Source organism: Streptopelia decaocto (assembly GCF_964273445.1).
Source record: "Streptopelia decaocto genome assembly, chromosome: 19".
In the NCBI taxonomy this organism is placed as follows: Eukaryota; Metazoa; Chordata; class Aves; order Columbiformes; family Columbidae; genus Streptopelia; species Streptopelia decaocto.
The window spans coordinates 747,200-765,449 of record NC_138674.1 but is presented as its reverse complement, the minus strand read 5'-3'; the positions used below and the strand labels follow the sequence as shown (position 1 = coordinate 765,449).

The following is an 18,250-nucleotide window of genomic DNA, read 5'->3' as shown; positions in this document are numbered from 1 at the left end:
GCCATCTTGAGCCGCTCCCTCAGCCTCCCAGAAAGGGCGGCAGGGCAAGATGCTCACCAGCCAATCAGAGGTGTCCTAGAGCAGCACCCGTCCAACGAGCACTCTTACTGGGACGCCCCTCAGCCAATCAGTTTCCAGCACTCAGCACGTGGGCGGGCAGAGCAGTCCCCTCAGGCCGCAAAATGGCGGGATGGGGACAGGAGAGGGCACGACAGCCTGCTGGGAGGGGGACACAGGGGACAGGACAGGACAGCTCGCTGGGAGGGGGACACAGGGGACAGGACAGCTCGCTGGGTGGGGGACACAGGGGACAGGACAGGACAGCTCGCTGGGAGGGGGACACAGGGGACAGGACAGGACAGCTCGCTGCCTGCCTCAGCATTTCTCAGCCGTGCTCAAAACACTGCTTGCCCACACCGCTCCTTGACTGAAACAAGGAGAAGGCCTAAAAATCAGCTAAAGCTTGTGCTCAGTTTATAAATTTTTATTAGCTGGATAGTGTACACAGTACTTACAATTGCATCTATTAAAGACCAAAATACACTTGAAAAAATGCATTATATATAAAAAAAAAATTATAAACTTTAAACTATATACAAACTTTGCCTTACGTTACGTTGATCTCAGTTCCCTCCCGCACCCGGTCGCAGGGGTTTCTCCCCTTTTGAGCGTGCAAGGCCTGGGAGCCCTGGGCGTCACTCGAGGAGCGTTTACACATCATGTTCTTCCACAAGGCCTGGGAGCCCTGGGCGTCACTCGAGGAGCGTTTACACATCGTGTTCTTCCACAAGGCCTGGGAGCCCTGGGCGTCACTCGAGGAGCGTTTACACATCGTGTTCTTCCACAAGGCCTGGGAGCCCTGGGCGTCACTCGAGGAGCGTTTACACATCGTGTTCTTCCACAAGGCCTGGGAGCCCTGGGCGTCACTCGAGGAGCGTTTACACATCGTGTTCTTCCACAAGGCCTGGGAGCCCTGGGCGTCACTCGAGGAGCGTTTACACATCGTGTTCTTCCACAAGGCCTGGGAGCCCTGGGCGTCTCTCGAGGAGCGTTTACACATCGTGTTCTTCCACAAGGCCTGGGAGCCCTGCGCGTCACTCAAGGAGCGTTTACACATCCTGTCCTTCCACAGGAACCCGGGGTTCGATCACTCGCCGCTCCCGTGCTCTCCGGGTCGATCTTCGCCCGTCCTCCCCGCGCCTCTCCCGTCCTCATGCACTCGGATCTGTGCTCTCCAAGTGGAGGTTTTGCTCAAGTGTAGCCAATCCACAAAGAATTCTCACTTGATGACATCTCCGATTTAACGAGTTCACCCAGGAAAAGAGTGCAGACTATTTTGGTAATGTGGTTGACCAATAACTCCAATCTCACCAAGCAAACGCTGCTTTTAGAAGTGAATACGCATAACCCAAAGCAAATGAAAATATGACAGTAGCACTCAGGCTTTCACACCACTACTTAAAGTATTAACAATAAGACTTTCTATGTAACACAAATCCATAGGTCTTAATACACATTCTACAGCCATGGATCAGAGAACCTATACGTGAAGGGCTTATTGGGAAAAAAGTTCTAACTGTTTTAAAGAAGTTTACAAGTTCTTTAAGAAAAGAAGTAATTACTCATTAAAAAAACCAAACCTATGTCAGAGCAATCATCTTGCCTCCCTCACGGCAGCTCTCAAAGGGGTTTCTCCAGAGATCAGCCAGCAGTTGACGAGCAGAAACGTTACAGAGGCGCTTACTCAGCACAGAAATATTACTCCGGCACTGACAAAATGTACAGATGACCTAAAAAAATATTTACAATAATGCTGCAAATTCAGCGAAAGCAAATTTTTTGTTACACTGTCACTGAAAGAGAGCTCCGTGTTTCCTGAAATGGGTGAAAGAAATGCTGGGTGAGGATTTCACAGGTGCCAACTGAGGAAATCAAGCACCATCCTTTCATTGGCCAGGGATTTTAAGGCGGAAGCAACCAAAGGCACAGAAGATGCCACCTACAGAGGTAAATAAGTGCCTTTTGAATCAGAAAAAAATCCTAATGTTAGATCTGTGAGCAGAACATTGTATTACTATACAAGACAAAATCAAATGTAAGAAGGTTTGAACATGAAGAACTAGGCCACCTCCTCCCGGGGCTGCAGGCGGCACCGTGTGTCCAACGGCTCCTTCCTCAGCTTCGGGGGAACTAAAAATTCAGGAAGAAAATGAACTGAGCTCCATTTAGAGAACCCAGCTGCCCAGCTACAGGTGCCACATCTGCACGTCTTTGCTCTTTCACTGGCTGTGCACCTCCCCGGCCGGCTGACCTGAATGAACACCGTCACCGTCACCTCACCATCGCCCGCTGCCAACGCGGCATCCAACGCTTCACATTTCTGCTCCCTCTTGTATTCCTTCCCGTCTTCTCATACTCTTCTGTCTAGTATTTTTCTGTTTTATCCAAAGTAGGTAGGATTCTCAAGGCTCTGTCTTTTGGGATCCTCCCAGTCTTCTACAACTTGCTTGTGGAACTGATTTAGAACAGACGTCAGGAAACACTGTCACAAAGATGGTTAAGTGCTCTCACTCCGAGATTGCGGATTTTGTCTTTTGGAGGAACCGCGCTCTGGACTGACAGGTTAGGAGGAAGACTAAAAAAAAAAAAAAAGCCTTTGGAAGAGACTCAGTTATAAGTTTTAATCCTTTTTATACTACCATCCACTTTTCTTCCAAAGCACCAACTACTGGCAATAAACATACCAAAAAAATACCAAGAGGTTGCTTTTACTAATTACATCCCTGCCCCGTCACCCTCCCCCTCTTACTTCTTGGAACAGATACACAATATATCAAGTCCTGCAATCATCTTGAAATCTGTCTATCGTTGCCACTGCATTGCTGAACTTCTCCCAGGGAGGAACTTGCTGTTTGCATATTTTAATGGAACGTAAACCAACCCCCTTCAGTTCCGCCGGTGTCCGAAGTCCCTGCTGGGAAAACCAAGTACGGCGGAGCAGCCGCGTCAGGGCTGGTTGCTGTGAACCAGAGTCTGTAACAGAAGGGCCAGGGCTCCCAGGGCCCGTGCTGCCCCGCTCCAGCATGCCAGTTATTGCTCATCGCCGGGTCAGTGGCCACTCTCTCCCATGGCCAATCTTAATGCAAGGGATGTTTAAAATCAAACAAACAAACAAATGACAAAACGCACGAGCAGCCAGACTCCGAAATCCCTGCGCTGGATCAGAAGAGTGTACAAAGAAAGTCGTTAAGTTTCGATTTGTTGACTCAACTGCAGTTAAAATATGGACCACGCACTGAAAACGTGGTGCTTGTTCTGTAGAAAAGGACAGTTTGATATGGCGATTGTCCCACTGAAAGACTCGCTTGGAACACCGGAAAGGTAGGACAGGCTTGCAGAAGGGACGGGAGTTGTACTCAGTTGTTTGTTTTCTTTAGCAGCGGTTAGGAGACTCTGATCATCTGTGTCATTGCTTCTTCATTGGCCTGAGTTGGATCCTACAGACACAAAGTACAAAACATGTTCTAAGATCAATGTTTTTCAGAACAGCAGAGAGAATCACGCACAAGTGTTCCCAGGAGGAGACACTCCTGCCCCCTCCCTCCATCTCTAAACATGGAGTGTTTTTCCTGCGTTTTACAGGCCAGTGTAAGACAATAGGATATATAAATCCCAATAGTTCCTAGATTTACTAGTGCTCTAGTATTTGGGACAGATTCCACTTCAGAATAAGAAATATTCTTCTGCTAAAGGCACAGGTCTGCTTTAAAGCACTAATCAACAGAATTTGCTAATTCTCCTCTCTCGTGTCCCTTTCTTGGAAAATCCGTCTTGCACTTTTAATGTAAATTGATAAACAGGTAAGAATCAGATATTCACATTTGGTTTATTTTCAATAAGATGATGATAAGGCGTCTCTACCTTTAATTCACGTACAAAAATACTTCTGGGATGCAACCAGAAAGGCTGCACAGACTGTATTATTGCTATAATTTCAAAACTCAAGGCAAACAGACACTTGCTCTCTACAACACGTGAGACAGGTTTCTGTACAATGCCCGAAATATAGATTCAAAGGCAGAGAGGGATGGAGGTCGGCAGCTTCGCATGAAGAACAAACAGAAGAGCGACAGCTCTATCGAGTGTCTGTTGTGCACAGCCGAACGCAGCCCTGCCCGAGGCACAGCCAGAACTCACCTGCATGTGCGGACTGTCCTTCTCCTTGGGCGAGAAGAAGCGCCCGCCTTCTCCCCGCTTCCTGGCCATGGCGTGGCGGTGCCGGGACTCGTGCAGGTATTTCTGCAACGGGATGGAGGAGGTAACGAGGGACCCGCCCGTTTCAGTCCCGCGCGCTGGGCAGGGAGAGCCGCCCGCCCTTCCCCGTTCCCCAACATCGAGCCTTTACGTAAATGCCCGTTTGCAATACAGCTACAGACACACCCAACAACGAAAAGCACGTGGAGGAAGCGGGACTGCCACCAAAATACTGCAACGTAGCTCATGAACAGCAACAAAAATGAAAGAACACTTTCAGATTCTAATCCTCATTTGCCAGCCCGGATGTTTTTCTGTAACCCTGGATTAGATCCCAGTTGCATTCTCACCCTTCTTTCCTTGGGAATCTTGCCCTCAGCTTCCAGCTTGGCCCGCGCCTGCCTCCTCTTGAGGATGCGGTGGTACTGCTTGGCGTTGACGTAGAGCGGCTCCTCCTCCAGCATCTCGGCTCCGGGCAGCGGGATCCTCTGGATGGCCGGGACCGACCCGGCGCCAGGGACCATCTGCACAGAACAGCTTTTCAGAGCTCAGACAGTGAATGCAAAAAAGTAATTTAACGAACCGAACAGTTCAAACGGAAAGCGTTTGGGTTTTGTTCAGATAATGCAGCTACTTAAATTAAAAGGAGTAATAAAAGTCTTCTCAAACTGCAGAACAAATTCAAACAAATCAATTACTTATCAGTCATGCTTGTTATTTTTCTGAACGGAAAGATTTCTATACAATATACAATTCCATGACCATGTTAATGTTTCTTGTAAGTGTAAGCATACAGGACATGCCCACTGCTCCCCTTTCTTTCTGCTTATCACTTATTCCATTTATATGATAATTTCAAAGCAGTTCTTAGGCAAATATTACTGTAGAGCTGCTGACATCTAGTGGGGACAAACAGTAAAATTCAAGTTAAAAGGCCTCACACTACAAAGAATTAACAGAAGCAGCACTCTTGTGAATCAGAGAAACAAATACTAAGGGATGCTCAAGAAAAGCAATAGTGGATTCAATCGTTTAATCCTCTGCTTATCAGTTCACAGCTCATTTGGAATTTCAGATTCCAGATTTCTGCACTCAATCTGCTGTGAGAGAAAGCCCAGAATACACAGATCGCAGCAGGACATGGGCCACTAGAACTGACAACTTTGATTGTTTAAACTTGAAACTAATGGGAGCTGTGAGGAGACTGAGCATATTATGGTGACATCAATCGCAGCCACCGCTTTGTGTACAGACACCTTAAACCTCCAACTCTGAAAGTACCGACATACCATCACCATTCCGCCTGAATTGACGACATTTCCGGCGACCGGCAGCGTCACCGTGACAGTGCCCTGGCCGCTGCTGGTCGTGTTGGTGTTGGCTCCCGTCTGGACAATCTGCGCTCCAGCCAGACTGGCTGCGGGAATGGTGATCATGCCTGTAACAGGGACTGTGACTGTAACAGAATAAAACACAAAAGAGAGGGGAAAAAAAAAAAAGAAAGAAAACAACAAAACAAAAACACGCACACAGAAAGGAGGGAACACCGTTAGTCCCGCTTCTGGGTTTTACTCATTCATCCTTCCATAACATGCAAGAAGACTCAGAATAGCATTGCAAATTATCAACTCAATTCCAGCACGTGGTCCTTGTACTTGTGCTTTTGCATTTGTATCTGCACAGCAATCCCGGCGTCAGACCCCAGATCACGTCCCCTCAGGTGCAAGCTGAAGCGTTTCTGTTCTAACAGCCCTTGCCAAAGCAAAGAGCCACTTTTTATTGTCCTGGGGAAAGACCCGCGCACAGAATCCCGGTGTAACCGCATCAACACGATGCCAACGGGCCGTGTCACGCGCTGGCAGCCCTGGCGCGGCAGCCGGGGGCTCTCGGCACGAGCCGCAGGGTGCTCAGCCGCGCGGTGCTGTACCCTGCTGCAGGATGGTGCTGTACCCTGCTGCAGGATGGTGCCGTACCTTGCTGCAGGATGGTGCCGTACCTTGCTGCAGGATGGTGCCGTCCGCGTTCACGGGCTGGTACACTATGGTCTGCCCTTCCGCCGCCTGCGCTACCTGCTGCCCTTGAACGGCTATTTGCTGCTGGGTCTAAACAAAACAGAGAACACAGCAACTTTACTAATTGCTTATTTCTCCAGTTTTACAATTCCTGAATTAACACACGGTGCTTAAGGTGTTTCAGGCATCTATTTCTTTTGCTTGAAAACCAGCATCAAGAAATAGGATGGAGCACAAACCATCTGAACTGGAGATGAAATACCTAAAGCATTTATAACGTACTTTTTCTAACACTATAGTATTTAACATTGCAAGAAACGAGTTCTGGGTTTCCTGTCTCTCTGTGAACATGTTAAAGAAGAACTGTTCCGCTCAGAAATTTAATTCTGGTCCTAAACAGAAGGATCAGCAGAAAGCCCAGGTATGACTAGACCACTTCACAAAATGGAAGTATGGAATTAACAATACATCGCGTTTCCAAATTTCAGACAGACAAAAACAACCAAGAACCAATAAAATACAGGAACACAATGGATAAAAACATGCAATCTATTTGTTCTGCCCCAGAGTTATGTATGAAAACACTACAAAAATATGAAAATTATTCTCAAGTTCTCCTCGATATTAATAATTCCTTTTTTTTTTTTTTTACTTAACCACAGCTTAAGGCATTTGTCAAGTTTCTCTTCCTGTGTCTGCCGAGCAAACCCTTTCATGCTGTGCAGTTACCTGTGTCTGGCCAGCAGTAACTGCAGTCTGGGGCTGCTGTATAATGATCTGCTGGGTCTGGCCCTGCTGGCCCTGTACCTGCACAGCCTGCCCACCTTGAATCTGAATCTGACCTGGCTGGACCAACTGAATCTGTGGAGAAAGAGTCAGAAAGGAACATTAACTAGGCCTCTGGTTGCTCCCTCCTTGGCCTCAGCATTACCCAGTCATCTCGGAGGATGATTTACTGGTGCAAAGAACAAGAACGCACCGATTCTTCTCTTTTTTCCACTTGAAAATGAAGAGCTTTAATTCATTCCTCCCTGTGACACAGCAGTCACAACAGAGGAAACATCGCATAGTCATGTCATTACGCTCTCGCAGTTCTCCACTGCTTACACAATAAAACAGTCAAAAGAAATCAATTATTCACATGAAACTAGCAATAATAATACTCAGGTGAAAGAAAAAGAGGACTAAGATTTAAGCTGTCTGTAGTGTTAATTATCCAGCGTACAGAAGTACTCCTGGATATAGATAAAAGTTGTCATTGGCTTTGCAGAGACGTCTTTCCACCAACGTGGAACATTTCCTAGGTTAGAAAAGTAATATGGATCAAAGCTTGTGCTTAAAACCCCAGTTATGGGATCTTCATCCAACAAGCAGAGTGTAAAGAACCTAACACAAAATATATTGTCTTCCTACACAAAAACATTGTAAATAAACCTCTCCCAACAGCAAGACATCGTGTCTCTTCCTGAGCTGTGAACTCGATGCTGAAATCCCATTCTCAAATCACAAAACGCTGCCATTATGCCACTGTTACAGTTCTTCCCCGTGTGTTTGAGGAACACACTTTGAGCACCTGTTTAGATTTAAAAACTGGCTTTTAAACAAATCTTTAAAAATAACTGCTTCTAATAAAATCCGTCTTCTATACATTCTGCAGTGTAGCCTCCTGTGCAATGGAAATGTTTAAATTCACCTCCGGCTATCATGTATTTGATGACCTCAAGTACAAGTCATTTTCAAGAAGATTTCTTAAAAAAAGCATCCTCTTTCTGAGCCATGAATGGAGCAGGCGCCAGAGCAGCCGCTGCCCCGAAAGCAACAGTTACAACAGAAATAAGAAAACCAAAAAACCCCAAACCAACTCCAGCTGTTTTGAATGGACTTCGTTTAAAGGTTTGCACCATTCCGTAAAACACGAGACTCAAATACACCAAGCCCTCTCATTGCACTGACACGCAGCTCCCTGCCAGGCCCGCGGCTGCACAACAACCGGCCGCGCCTGCTTCGTTCTAAGCGCTGCGGCACACGCACTATCTGCCCGGCGGGAACGTGACGGTCCGTTCTCTCCAATCTGTCTCCGATAAGACGGGGGTTGGCTCACCTGCTGCAGCCCCTGCGTTCCGGACACCGGGACCTGCATGATGGTCTGGCCCTGGCCGCCCGGCACGGCCTGCACCATGATGGGCTGGCCCGTGGACGTGATGAGCTGCCCCCCGCTCACCTGCACCATGAGCGGCTGGCCCTGCACCTGCAACGGCAGAAAACAGCACCATGAAACGCTCCGGTGACACCCGGCCCGTGCCACGGGGTGGCCCGAGGAGCTCGGCAACGGCCACTGACCTGGCTTCATCATCGCCATCAAACACTCTCCGTGATGTGCTACTGCATTTAGGAAATTATCTTTTGCTGTTGCAGACTAACCCAAACTTGCAAGTCTAATAGCAGTAAAGCAGGAAAAGCATGGCGAAATTTTCCAGACACGATATCTTCATGCACAGCCCGAGAGCAAATGTAATAAAAGAAACTTCATTATCCACATCACTATTACTAATCTTTAATTGGGGTTCCTAACGAGAAGCAGCTCTAAATAAGCCATCCTGACAGAGCTTCTGAGTAGCTTCAACTCCCTCCAATTACATGCTTACATTTCCATTTCCTAACCGATACATAGCATGCGACATTCTTAGAGAATCTTTTCATGGTTATTAAGTGAAATTAAAAATGTAACAACACAAAATGTAGTTCAGTAATGAAGAGTGAAAGAAAATGAGCAGGAGCCACTTCTTGCCCAGTAAGGCTTACAATGGGTTTGTAAATGCTGTGTAAGGCTCTGGACTCTTGGAGCAGGAGGGTCTCTGGGCACTAGAGAAGAGGCCAATGACGAGGGGAAAACCGCCCTGTTCAAACACCCGCACCCCCCGAGGGCCCAAATTCCCCACAACGCTTTGAAAGTGCCGCTCCTGCAGGGCCTCCGTGAACGGGGTAACAGCTCCTCGCCTGCTCCGACTCCTTTAGAAACAAGAGCAGCACAACGGGACAAAAAGTCACTGAGTTCTTGGGTTTTCTACCTGTACATTTCAAGAACATGCAACAGCAAATCCTCTCTGTTCAAGCACTGTACAATACCGGCCACACGTCAGTACATACTGAACTACCTAAAAAAACCCTTCACTTCGTGTAGTTCAAATACATCACTGAATTATATGCTAACGCATCCACAGAAACAAACAGTGATCCATGTCCTACACAGAATACTGTCACTCTACAGTCACCTAATGCTCTTGTGACACTTTTCTGCTCCTCAACCTTGTAACTATTGTATAGAGTCCCTTAAAAACTCGGTAGCACTTGTTTTGCACTACAACAGAGATGAGCATGCTCACGGCAGCCACAAAGGAGCACAGCCAGCAGAAAGAAAAATGGTACATTCCAGGATACCTGTTAATGTATTAGAGCAAGCCAAAAAGAGAAAGAAGGGGGGACACATGAGGATGATTCTTCAAGCTGGTGGGTCACCCGCTGCCTCCGTCTTTCCTTCATGTAGTGAAGACACAGAGCTAGTCCCAGTGGCTATCAGAAATCTAACCTCCTTGAAGCTACATGGCATCTTTGGGTTTTATCTCTTGACTGTTACTTCCTTATCTTGGTGTTTATTCCTTTTAAATCCCATTCCAACCACCATTCTCTTTGAGAATTGCAGCAGCAGAAATTGAGGAATGCACCAGCAGGGCTCCTGGCATGCACCCCAGGTCCAACGCAAAGCTCTTCACAGAAACCTACAGCCAGCGTCAAGCACAACTACCGCTAACCAGTGTTCCTGTTCCTATCTGCAACCCTGGGAAAACACAGCGTTAGACACGTGGCGATGGTGAGAGTCATGCAGTGCTCACGAACACGATGAGAGAGGTCACCACTACCTGGAGGGTCTGGACTTGCTGGCCTGAGGCAGATGCCACCTGGGCCTCAGTCTGCAGCTGGACGGCGGTGACACCCCCCTGCTGCTGGAACAGGAACAGGGACAGCTTCAAACACGGGAACGCTCGCACAGACAACACTCGGCTGCAACAGGTAGATTTAAAATTCATACACGCTGCTCTGGGAACGTAAGGGATGGGAATACGTTTAGCAAACCTATGAGTGGAATAGCGACAGAAGCGCATCTGGCACCGACAGGCTTCGGTGTCCCCAAAACATCTCTTACAAGGGACGTGAGAGATTATTTCGCAGAATTTAAAATCTCAGCTTCAGCGGTTTCGGCTGCTACTTTCGCCCTTCATGTTTCCTTTCACTGCCCAGGTTTCTTACTGTGAAGGGGTTCCAGACTTTTGTCCCCACAATAAGGGCCACCAGTTCCTTTCTGTGCAGAACAGCAGCACAAGTGACTGCGGTCTGAGCTCCAGCCAAGCCACCCGCACCAGCGTCCTCCCACCACTGACCTTCGGAGCCCACAGGAGCAGCTACATCTAAAAGCCTCTTCTATCTTTAGCCGCTTTAGTAAGACTCCCAAAATAATCTGTGCTAACTGCGTTAGCGTTTTGGGAGGTGAAGGACATCTCTCTACTAAAAGCTGCACTACAACAGGCCTATGGCCTATTAAAAATTGTTTTAGAAAAATCTTTCATGTCAAATACAACACAGGCTTTAAGAGCATGTACTAAAAATGATACATATAATGAAAACATAATCTGGTCGCTCACTCATTTGCCTGACAAACTAAGAAACTCCTCTTGCCTTGAACTAGAGCATAAGATGCAACAAAAATCCCACAGCCGCACAGCCCATCTGGAAATGCGTTGCTGCATCTGAACGGTGAAGCGTAATAAGAGCAGAAATCCTTAAAACACCAGCCCCACTCACCTGCACGTTAAACATGAACCAGAAACCTCTTTCTAGAATGGATGAATTCATCCCAAACTACACGTTTTATTCCAGTTCCTGTCTTGTGTGTTTGTTTTGATCCACCAGTAGTTCTAAAACAAAGGATCTCAATACATACTTGTGAGGAAGCTGGAAAAGGCCTCTATAGGCTTGAACAAAACCTATTTCAATTTTGGGAGAAATCTACATTGTTCTTTGTGGACAGCGGACTGTTTGGATCAATGCTGTTCCCTCCATTTTCAGAGGGGATTTGTTACTTTCCTCACATCACTACCAGTCTGCAAACTCCCTACTACACCAACAATTGGTAAATTGTGTACCTGCATTTTTATTAATTTAATTTTACAATAAGTATTTTTAAAAAATTATTTACTCTGACTTGAAGTCAAGTCGGATCACGGGGCATTGATGAGGTGACCCGAGTCAGGTAAATGTGCAAGCAGACAGTATCGCCATACACCTGGTTCTGACACCGAGGAGCACAAACAGCTCTGCCGCTCGGCGCCGGCACCGTCTCCCGTACCTGCTGCTGGATCTGGCCGGCCTGGACGACGATCTGCTCGGTGGAGCTGTTGCTGTTGGCTGTGTACTGCTCCATGGCGCCCAGCGCACCCCGACAGCCACGCCGCGGCCCCTGGTCTGCAAGACAACGAGAATCAACGGCATTATTGTCCCGAGGTTTGAAGATCAGTGTCATCTCACAGGAGGTGAAGAGCAAACTATCTGCTGGCACTGAGGTCAGAATCACACAGTAGGAGCCGCTGTCTCACCGAGGACCTACCTCCCTCATGGTGCCACCTTCCCTGAGTGACAAAACTCAGGTATTAATTTCAAGAACACATAACCTGAGTGAGAAGCAAAACCTATCAGTCTCGAGTCTGCCATTATCTTCAGTGAATCAAACAGCAGCTGTGAACCTGCTTCTCCTCCTGTTTCACCCCTTGAGTCTGCATTTCTGGGCTGCAGGGGCCTACACCGCATTTGGGGGAGGACACGTGTGTTACTGCTGAAAACCTCACAAAATACAAAATTTAGGTGTAAACCCGAACTACATTGCAAGAATTCAACACAGCTGAGTCAATCCCTTTCTCCTTCCCCACCCACACAGCTCTCCCTCCTCGTATCTCCTGCGTCCTGCTCCCAGGTATTTTGAAAGTCAGCAGACTCCTCAGTGCTTCCATCCTCTTAGTGCCCCCATTTCTTGCACCGCTGCCTACACGCATGAAGAACACACCGCTGAAATCAAATACTGGGTCCCGTTACCTCCTTCTCCCTCACATTTCTTCTCAGCTGAACCACCACGGCAAGAATTCTTACTATTGCTTTTAATGAGGTATTTGATTTACACCATGACTGCACAAGTACCTGCCACACTAGTGGAAGAGCAGCTTTAATCTTCAAAGTCTTACACAAGAAAAAAAAGGGTCCTTCAGTTTTCAAAGCAACACACAAAAAACTTATTAACAACTTAAACCAAGTGTAGCAGCTGCTGTGGTTCCTACTGCAATGGCACCTTGCGCACCTCCTGCTCTCTACTTCAGAATGTCCCCGGTGTTTATCTGACGAACACTTCACCTTTCCATCAACTCGCTCCTCACTGTGGGCTGAGAAAACACACCATGAATTGACATTTGGTTGTTTTCCTGCACTTTAACACCAAATGTTGCTTAACTAAAAAAACCCACAATTAAGCCATGTGTACCGTGACAGACCAGACGCATGTTCATCTGGGGGCACAATCCTTGTACTCTGGTGTCAGAACCTTCTCGGTCCCCATCAGATCTTTTGTCCAGAACAAGGATGGAATGATCACAGCGGTAACCTGAGTCACAGCACTGAAAGGCACCATGTTTTACTGTCATTTTAAGTCCATCCCGTCACAGCCTGCCAGAATCAGAGAAATATTCTTTCTGAAAATGTACCAAGGTTCTCACTTTGATTTTGCACTGCACAATTGATTTCTGCCCTAAATGTCTGTGGGCCTGTCAGAAAACAGCTCCCACACTTCGTTCTCCAGGGAATCCTTCCAATAGCAAGCATGGGATGCAGTGAAACCTATTTGCCCAAAGTTCTCTGGCTTCCGTAACGCCACAACCAGCAACCGGGCACAGGCACGTGTCTGCTCGGAAACGCCGCCTCACAGGCCCCGGCATCAACCCCTCCTGCTCATTTAAGATCTCAGCAGCACCGCGATCCTCACTCTGCTCCAGCTGTACCAGCCAGTTACAAACACAGGATTGTACAAGTGCGGGATCATAGTCCTCCAAGGGATTAATTACCTCATGGCCCTCGTTAACACCCCGAGCAGCAGCGACACTGCACCCCAGTCACACTGCAAAGCTCATGATGCAGCTCCAGCGCGTCCTCCCTGCGCCGACCCCACCGCGGCTCCTCCGCACCAGCCCCTTGTGCACCAGCATCACTGCTCTGGTTCTATCCACATATATTCATATGTGTGTATATATATATATGTATGTGAGGCTATAGAAGCTCCATCCCTTGGCAAACGAGCTACAGTAAGAACCAGCGTGCTAAGCTGTGCCAGGACTTGAACTGGGTTGAAAGCAGCATTTTCAAACGCGTTGCACCCAGACACAACGCGACTGAACCGGCAGGGGTTCCAGGACAGACCCCGCGATCCGCCGCCCCATTGCTGTCCTTGTGGACACCGGCGGAGGCCAAACCCCCGCGCAGAGCCACGGGCAGGTTTAACTAAACCACAGCACAGCCTCATCTGCTGCTTTTGGGCAGAATAGAACACCCGGGACCCACATTTTGTTTCTGATCTCCTTATCGAACATGCGAGTCGGGGAGTTTTTATTTAACTGCAGAAAGCCTCCGCAGGCCCGGGGCAGGACCCGCACCAAGGGCCGTTTCCCCGCACCAAGGGCCGTTTCCCCCGCACCAAGGGCCGTTTTCCCGCACGTGGGGGCCGTTTGGCGCCCAGGTGCGCCCGGGGCCGGGGGGGGCGCGCAGGCGCCGCACGGCAGCGCGGGGAGGAGGGGACAGAGCCCGGCGGGCAGGCGGGAGGGGGAGAAGGGGCGGCCCGGGCTGCCCGCGGCCCATCTGCCAGGCGGCTCCCCCGCTCCGCTCCCCGCACGGCCGGTGGAGGGCGGGGCCCCGCCGGCTGCCGTCCCAGCGGCCCCGCACGAGCAAGGCCGAGCCCGCCGCGATCCTCCCTGCAGCGGCGCCTCCTCGGCCCCGCGCCCGCAGCTCCCGGTGCGCCCCGCCCGCCCCGCCCGGGCCCTCCCGTCCCGGCGCGCCCCGCCCGCCCCGCCCGTCCCGGTGCCCCCCGCCCGCAGCCGCCGCGCCCCGTCCCCTCGGCTCCCCCAGCGCCGGCCGGCCGGGCCCGGCCCTGCGAGCGGCCTCCTGACTGGTCACTCGGCCCCGCCAATCCCGGCGCTGGGGCCGGCGCTCGGGGGCTCCATATTGGCTGCTCGCACTCACCGTGCCTCGCTCCCCCGGTTCGGGTCCCGCGCTGATTGGCTCCGCTACCGGCCCCCGAAACCCAATCAGCGCCTCCACTCAGCCGCCGCGCAAAATGGCGCCCAACCCCGAACAAAGGCGAAGGAGGGGGCGGGCACGGGCGGCGCATGCGCACGGGCTGCCCACGCCCCGGATGGCCCCGCCTCCCGCGTCGCGGCCCCTCAGCCCCGGGCACCGCCCACCCGCTCCCTGCCCGTCCTCAGCTACTGCGCCTGCGCCCCAGGCGGCGCTTGCGCCTTTAAAGGCAACGCGCGAGCACCGCCTGCGGCTCCACCCCCCTCGGCACGCCCCAGGCTCCGCCTCGGGCTGTCTTGCGCGTGCGCCGGTAGGTTGTCCCGCAGAATGTTCTGGGCGCGTACCATAGAGAGGACGGTCCTCCCGCGTGCCTAGAGCGGCGCGCGGCGGCCATGCTGGGGTGAGGCGGGGAGCGCGGCCCGGCCGATGAGCGCAGCGCTGGGGCGGCTGCGGGGGCTCCTGCGCGCCGCGCCCGCGGGTCTGGCTCCAACCGCGGCCTGAGCGGGCGGGGGCGGCTCGGCGGAGGGTGGGAGGCCTGTGGCTGCCAGCCGTGTGGTGACCGTGCGCCGGGGCCTGTCCGCGCCCCGCGGGGCTCAGCGGGGCTGGGTTCCCGCCTCCTGCGCTGTGGGGTGTCTGGGTTGTCCCAGCTGGCCTGGGGATACAGCGGGCTCAGCCTGTCCCCTGTGGGCACACCAGCTTGGTGCCGAGCTTGAGCTTCCTAATATCTGTTTTTCTCTCATCTTGCAGCTGCAGGAGCCTTTGCCACCCCCCGCTGTGCTATGGCCACCGACTTCAAGGATCAGGATGAGAGAGTGTGTAGAAAATGCGTTCTCTGGGCTCCGGCTGTGCTGTGTCTCTAGAACCTTCCTGTGCCCCAGGAACGTGGCAGCTGCCTGTGCTTGTAGCTCTCCGGAGGAAAGGGGCTGATCCTATTAAATGTCTTGTGCTTTTGTGCTTCTGTGAGCCATGCGGGTGTTGCAGAGCAGCACGGAGCTCACCTGTCCCGCTGACGGGTGATGCGGGTGTTGCAGAGCAGCACGGAGCTCACCTGTCCCGGTAACGGGTGATGCGGGTGTTGCAGAGCAGCACGGAGCTCACCTGTCCCGGTAACGGGTGAGGCGGGTGTTGCAGAGCAGCACGGAGCTCACCTGTCCCGGTAACGGGTGATGTGGGTGTTGCAGAGCAGCACGGAGCTCACCTGTCCCGGTAACGGGTGATGCGGGTGTTGCAGAGCAGCACGGAGCTCACCTGTGCCGGTAACGGGTGATGCGGGTGTTGCAGAGCAGCACGGAGCTCACCTGCCCCGTTAACGGGTGAGGCGCCCGGCGCTGGCACTGACTGCGCTGGGGACGTGCACTGACCCGCTTGTACTCTTTCGTACATAATTTCCCTTTTAAGCATTGACTTTGTAAAATCAACTGCTGAGTTTGCACGTGATGCTCATAACTGATCTTGTAGAAGAGATCTGTCTATATTGCCTTCGTAATTCATGGAACTCATTTGCCTGTGGACTGCGTCTTAAATTCACTGCCGCACAGCATTGACTGTACAGGCTGCCAGGTCCCTGTTACCTGAGTGTTCTCTGAGCCCGTGCTCTTGGGTTCTGTGGAGTTACTCTTCTCTTGGTGTTTTCCAGATCAAGTGTGTCAAGGGGGACCTGTTCTCGTGCCCCCCCACGGACGCCTTGGCCCACTGCATCAGCGAGGACTGCCGCATGGGCGCGGGCATCGCCGTGCTCTTCAAGAAGAAGTTTGGAGGGGTGCAAGAGCTGTTGGATCAACGTGAGTAACACACGTGGGGTGGACATGCAGGGGCTGAAGGGAAAACCCCAGTTTCCAGCAGTAAGGGGATTCCGAGCTCCCTAGAGTGCAGGGGAAATTGTGTAGTGGAATAAAACTTTTAAAAACACCTTTTTAACGCCTTCACTTTAGAAAAGAAGACCGGGGAGGTGGCAGTTCTCCAAAGAGACGACCGATACATTTACTACCTGGTAAGAGTGGGACACTACTCAGGCACTTCCTGTAACTAAACTATGTTATAATAGACTTGATGATAAGCGCTTTAGTAGTTGTGGTTTTTTAGGTATATTCTTCTAAATAAGAAGTATGAGATGTATTACCCGAACGTTGCTAGTTGAGGAGAAGCCAAGCTGTCTTGTGTTTGTGTATTTAAACTTTAAATGGATGGAACTAGCCACTAAATGATACTATTTTAAGCTGTGAAACGTAGTTCTTTTTCCAAGTGTTTTTGTCATCATGGTAGCAAGTCTGGGTGTGGAGTTTGAGTGCAGTGGAATGTGTTTTTTAAAAAGAAAGTAGTTTGCGGCGATCGTGCCAAAGGCAAAACTGACCTTTTGTATTTATACTTAGATTACAAAGAAGAAAGTTTCTCATAAGCCAACATATGAGAGCATGCAGAAGAGCTTGGAAGCCATGAGAGCTCACTGCCTGAACAACGGAGTTACGGACATTTCCATGCCGAAGTAAGAAAATCAATTACTGTGATGTAAATACTTCAGTGTTTCCTGCGTAGGAGGATGATTGAGATGATCCCCGCTGTGAAATAAGAGTTCAAGAATCCACTTCTATTTAACTTTTCCGTTCAGTTGTGCAAATGAATTTGCATTTCACCACGTGTTTAAATTACAGCAAAACATACAGGCTTGGTTGTTTACTTATTTTAACTGTATTATGTTGATTTATGGCGAGCTGAGTTAATGCCACATAACATTGTACCTGCCTGAAGGGCTGATTGTTCATAGCCCGCTCCGGAGTGACCGTTACAGCTGGTTTGATGTCTTGTTTTCCAGGATTGGGTGCGGACTTGACGGCCTGGATTGGAATAAAGTTTCAGCAATACTTGGGGAGGTGTTTGAAGACACAGATATCAAGATCACGGTTTACTCTCTGTGAGGACAAGAGCTCAGGGAGCCCCGTTTCCTTTGCTTTCGGGAGTGGAAACCTGCTCAGCCGCTGAGGGGGAAGGCGCGTGGTTTGCACGGGTTTCTCCCCAGCGCAGCTCGCCCTTGTGTTGGCAGCGACTTTAACACAAAAAACACCCCAAAAGCCCGAGCCCCAGCGCAGCTCACCTGGGATGTGCTGTTTGCACACGAAGGTGTTTGGAACCCTCAGGGTGTTCCCAGTCTGTCCCAGCAAGCCACCAGGTGTCGCTGGTCCTCCACCCCCCCGCTTAGTGCTGCCGGTTCCTCCGCAGAGCAGAACAGGAGCTGCTGTTGCTGAGGTGTTTGCTGGTTTGTAGTTATGGTTGGTAATAGGAGCTGTGGAGCCCTGTCACTCTTATGTTCTAGGTTCCGCACTGTTCATGTCTGGTCTGCTGCTCACTTGGTTCCCTACAGAATTAAAAAAACTTTCTTCTCGCCACAGATAAATTTTCTGTTGTTGTGATGAGATTGCACTCAGTATAAATCATGCTGCCAACATGAAATAAATACCTGTTCCGCACACTGCTGCCAGATCAGAGCATGGTCATTTTTGCTGAATGCCGCTGTCTGTGTTGTGTCCGCAAGAAACAGTGCGGGTGCAATTCTGAGCAATGTGGGTTAAGCTGTATTGTGTGGTCTCTTTGCTGATCAGTGTCTCTAAGAT

General features: G+C 50.3%; 2 protein-coding genes across 15 annotated transcripts; one reads left to right on the top strand and one right to left on the bottom strand.

Annotated features, from left to right (window-relative positions):
- Positions 1–469: 469 nt before the first annotated feature.
- On the bottom strand, positions 470–14,702 carry NFYA (nuclear transcription factor Y subunit alpha). 13 transcript variants are annotated; one of them, XM_082069333.1, is made up of 10 exons: positions 14,592–14,702; positions 11,668–11,783; positions 10,181–10,267; positions 8,368–8,514; positions 6,996–7,127; positions 6,251–6,356; positions 5,544–5,710; positions 4,605–4,778; positions 4,198–4,299; positions 470–3,497 (listed from the first exon to the last, which is right to left on the bottom strand). In XM_082069333.1, the coding sequence occupies exons 2-10, from the start codon at positions 11,740–11,742 to the stop codon at positions 3,444–3,446; spliced, it is 1,044 nt and encodes a 347-aa protein (XP_081925459.1). In that variant the 5' UTR covers positions 11,743–11,783; positions 14,592–14,702; the 3' UTR covers positions 470–3,443. The 13 variants fall into 13 exon arrangements, with proteins under 13 accessions (XP_081925459.1, XP_081925448.1, XP_081925455.1 ...); XM_082069322.1 differs by having other exon boundaries at positions 10,181–10,264; XM_082069329.1 differs by lacking the exon at positions 14,592–14,702 and adding an exon at positions 12,847–13,684 and having other exon boundaries at positions 5,544–5,692.
- A 256-nt stretch (positions 14,703–14,958) lies between these two features.
- OARD1 (O-acyl-ADP-ribose deacylase 1) lies at positions 14,959–18,108 on the top strand. Of its 2 annotated transcripts, none has more exons than XM_082069284.1 (6): positions 14,959–15,045; positions 15,393–15,457; positions 16,282–16,426; positions 16,577–16,635; positions 17,015–17,127; positions 17,455–18,108. In XM_082069284.1, the coding sequence occupies exons 2-6, from the start codon at positions 15,425–15,427 to the stop codon at positions 17,555–17,557; spliced, it is 453 nt and encodes a 150-aa protein (XP_081925410.1). In that variant the 5' UTR covers positions 14,959–15,045; positions 15,393–15,424; the 3' UTR covers positions 17,558–18,108. The 2 variants fall into 2 exon arrangements, with proteins under 2 accessions (XP_081925410.1, XP_081925409.1); XM_082069283.1 differs by having other exon boundaries at positions 14,972–15,123.
- The last annotated feature ends 142 nt before the right edge of the window (positions 18,109–18,250 follow it).

Bases quoted from the DNA above. Each gene is read 5' to 3' on its own strand.
- OARD1 (XM_082069283.1), top strand. From the start codon at position 15,072: ATGAGCGCAGCGCTGGGGCGGCTGCGGGGGCTCCTGCGCGCCGCGCCC. The intron at 15,458-16,281 runs GTGTGTAGAAAA...GGTGTTTTCCAG, and splicing joins TCAAGGATCAGGATGAGAGA to ATCAAGTGTGTCAAGGGGGA. The intron at 17,128-17,454 runs GTAAGAAAATCA...CTTGTTTTCCAG, and splicing joins ACGGACATTTCCATGCCGAA to GATTGGGTGCGGACTTGACG.
- NFYA (XM_082069321.1), bottom strand. From the start codon at position 13,006: ATGACAGTAAAACATGGTGCCTTTCAGTGCTGTGACTCAGGTTACCGC. The intron at 8,515-10,180 runs GTGGTGACCTCT...CTGCCGTTGCAG, and splicing joins AAGTCCAGACCCTCCAGGTA to GTGCAGGGCCAGCCGCTCAT. The intron at 3,498-4,197 runs GTGAGTTCTGGC...TTGTGTCTGTAG, and splicing joins AGGACAGTCCGCACATGCAG to GATCCAACTCAGGCCAATGA.